This window comes from Hippocampus comes, unplaced genomic scaffold (genome assembly GCF_001891065.2).
Source record: "Hippocampus comes isolate QL1 unplaced genomic scaffold, H_comes_QL1_v1.1 scaffold321, whole genome shotgun sequence".
In the NCBI taxonomy this organism is placed as follows: Eukaryota; Metazoa; Chordata; class Actinopteri; order Syngnathiformes; family Syngnathidae; genus Hippocampus; species Hippocampus comes.
The window spans coordinates 269,208-272,559 of NW_017804845.1; the positions used below are offsets into that span (position 1 = coordinate 269,208).

At 44.6% G+C, this 3,352-nt stretch overlaps 1 protein-coding gene across 2 annotated transcripts in view; it reads right to left on the minus strand.

Moving 5' to 3' along the window:
- Positions 1–2,989, minus strand: part of fmnl2a (formin-like 2a) — a 59,641-nt gene extending 56,652 nt beyond the window's left edge. The window contains exon 1 of one of the 2 annotated variants that reach the window (XM_019875855.1): positions 2,294–2,987. In XM_019875855.1, the coding sequence (XP_019731414.1) occupies positions 2,294–2,407 (114 nt within the window). In that variant the 5' untranslated portion in view covers positions 2,408–2,987. Of the gene's footprint in view, positions 1–2,293 lie in introns of both variants that reach the window. The other variant, XM_019875863.1, reaches the window with a different exon arrangement.
- Positions 2,990–3,352: the final 363 nt, after the last annotated feature.

A 3,352-nucleotide genomic window follows, 5' to 3' on the forward strand; every position in this document is an offset into this window, starting at 1 on the left:
CTGAGGAATGAGTCGTGTGACAGTGGCGGTTAATCAGCAGCCATTTAGATTTCAATTCACGGTGATAAAGGCCGGCATTGTCATCGCACGGGCAATCAAGGCACGGCACACGTGATTCCAGTGGAAATGACGCTACGTAAGGCTTAAAGCCTTCGATTAGGGCGCTCAATTCCTCTAAATGCCGCAGGGGCTTCCATGCCATCGAGAGCGGAGGCATCACACAGCACACCTCCATTTCTGGTGTGGGCAAAAATATGAGGACACACTGATTTTTGAACAGCAGAGCACCGCCGATGGGTTGAAACAGTTGCGGACAAGGCGTGCTTTGACGTCGTCTGCTGTTCGTGAAAGTTTGAAAACCCAAAAGGTTTTTCTTGCCACATATTTGTAAGGCGGGGAACTGTCACTGGGTGAAAAGAAGCAATGGTCACGCGGATCGTTTCGAGAGCCGCTTTCCAACACAAAGACATTTTTCTCATTTTCGTGTTGAGGTTTCCAGGGGGAAAAAAACCAAACCCCGATGGCTGGCGTACCCGCTCGAGTCGTGTTTATGTCTGTAACGTGTGCTTTGTCAGGTCGAGTCAGTCTAATCAGCAAGGGGATCATGAAGGTAGCAGCCGACCCATCCAAACAGGCCGCACGGGTAAACGCCTGATCATCTTACTGGCTTGTCGACTACCAATTTGAAATCACGCATGAATGGAGCAGGAAATTATTTTTTTTCCGATCATACGAGCCTTAAGAAGTCGCCATCTCGAGTTCCTTTTCTGGCTGAGCCGCTCAGGTTTATGAGTGCACAATAAGCGAGCGACAGTCACGTTTGACCCATATTTCTGAAGCACTGCTCAAATTTCAGACCAGCTGCTCGACCGCAACTTTTCATCTTCTGGGATCTTTAGCAGCTAAAAAAGGCACGGCCGGAAATATTACCCACAAAATCCCGTTGAATCCCACATTAAAAAAAAATCTGAGTTTTATTCACTGAGAAAATAAAGAAACGCCTTTTCTTGCAAAGTGAACAACACTGTACACAGTTCATCCAAGTCACGTGGCCCATCAAAAAATGGGTAACCTGTTTATTTTGACCTTATACTGCAAACTACAGCTAAAAATGTAACTTCTTTGAATAAGGTCATCATTTTCAGCTTTGAGGTGACATTGCCAGAGAGGTAATAATTCAACTTTTTTTTTCATGTAAAATGGCTCCAAGGACAATAAATTGTTTTTCGGCCATAATGGTTCGGTAGTTACCAGATAACGTTTACAGTTAGTCGAGTTTCAATCTGTTATTCTACTACCAACTAAATTCACAACCATACCCACTTAAAAAAAAAAAAAACGTTTATTAGAAGTTGCGCTGGGGTAGCATTCATGCGCCTAATGGTTCAAAGAATCTCTCTGTAGATCAAAACTGAGCACGGTTGCATCAGCCAAATCATTTTTTTAGCACTAGCTAAAACCTACAAAGCAAGAGGTCCTCAAAGGCAGAGGCAGCATTTTAGCTGACTTTTTTATTGTGTCGGACCATTATATTGGGCCAGTATACGTACTGTTGTTAACTTGTCTGCCTTGGTTTTAGATATACATAACACAAGACTCTCCCTCAGAAAGATCAATACTCAGCATGTTCTGCTCAGCGTTTATGACAAGGTGACAGATGGTCCAGCTACTGACCTCACAACGTTACAAAAGACAGCCTCAAAGCCTTTCTAAATTGGTATCTTCCTTCCTCAAAAGATATTTTAAGTAGTGCTTTGAGCTGAAATAATTAGTTGTTCGTGTCTTTGTCCTGTGATTCTCAAAGCGTGGCATGTGAAAGAATCACTAAATACAGTTCAGTTGTATTTAACCTTATATTGCAATACTTGGGAGAGCCGAGTATTTTGTTAAGTGATACTTGGTGGAAAACCGTTGCGATTCACCGCCTTAGTCAAAGGGTGATATTAGCTATAAAGACGTTTTTCGAGTTCATGAAATATGTAATCCCGCACTAAGGGTTTCCAAACTTGGGTTTGGTCCTAAAAGGAGCTTTTTATTCACTGTTGGGATTTTGTCACGACAATATATGCTAAATTTCCGACTGTTTTGTGACTGAAAACGTTTGGGAAAGCCAATAATCTGAAGCAACATGACACAGGGATCTTTACTAGGTTGGTCTCCCACTAGGTTGTGGCAACAACAAAAGATATCAGGCGTGTTGTACTACCAGGAGTCCAACCCATACGCAGAGCCATTATATCCCACGATTGACAAAGAGCAAGCATACATTTGAAAACTTTTTTTTTGTACTCACCAAAACTATAGCGAATCTTTCCTCCAGCTCCCCCGGATCCGGCATTGGTAGTTTTAGGGGCATATTGTGGCCCCTGAGATCCGTGTGCTGGTCCATGCTCCCTGCGTTCCCCATGTTGAATTGGAGCAACCAGTTGTTTAGTTCAACCTACAAATAAAAAGTATCCACACGCGTTTATATTAAAAAAAAAAACGTTTCTATTCCTTGCCCGTGCTCACTTCAACATATCGAGCACATGCGAGGAGTGTGGAGTGGGGGCAGCGGAGGAGCCCGTGGTAAGGGCGCATTTTCCCGGGAGTACTGCGGAGGAGGGCGGGTGGCGGCCGGCGGAGGTGCTGGTGGTGGTAGTTGGAAGACAGACCTGGAAACTTCACTCGTTGTTATCCGAATTTCGCCCAATTTCGATCACGCTTCCAGTCGGCGAGGATGACGAGGGGCATGATTCAAGCTTTACACTTAGTTTCCACGTCGCGGAGTAGCCCCGACGAGGAGGTGATGTGTGTATGTGTGTGTGCTCATTAACTAATCCCTCCTCTCTGCTCAGAAGATAGTCAAGGAGGAGGGGGCGTGCTAACTTACACACACCCGCTCATCCCGCACCACAATGACTCCTTTCAACCGGGCCGAGCCTCCTTCTTCGTCTTCTTTAGCTCCACTAAAGCCGTAGCCAAGGAGATGACATTTTGCTATTGCATTGTGGTACATTGAGTCCCCGAAAACAAAGCACCCTGGCCCCTCCCGGGAGGGTCACTATCGTTTTTAGACGACATAAATATTCTTTCGCCACGTTGAAAGTCCCTGTGTTTATTTACTATATATTTCAAAGACAAACGTGCACACGTAGCTTACGTTACCGTAAACACATCGTACCATCAAAGTGGCCATTTTACGAGGCGCGGTCTTTCTTTCAAGTAAAGTTAAGCGATCCCACAAATTTGTTGCAAGCATCGCGAGTGTTCCAAAATATTTGTAGCTAGGCAAAGTTCCCTCGAACTAGAGTACAGGTACTACGTTTTTGCCCCAAATGCCAATTAAAACACCGTTTTTTATAGCCACGCC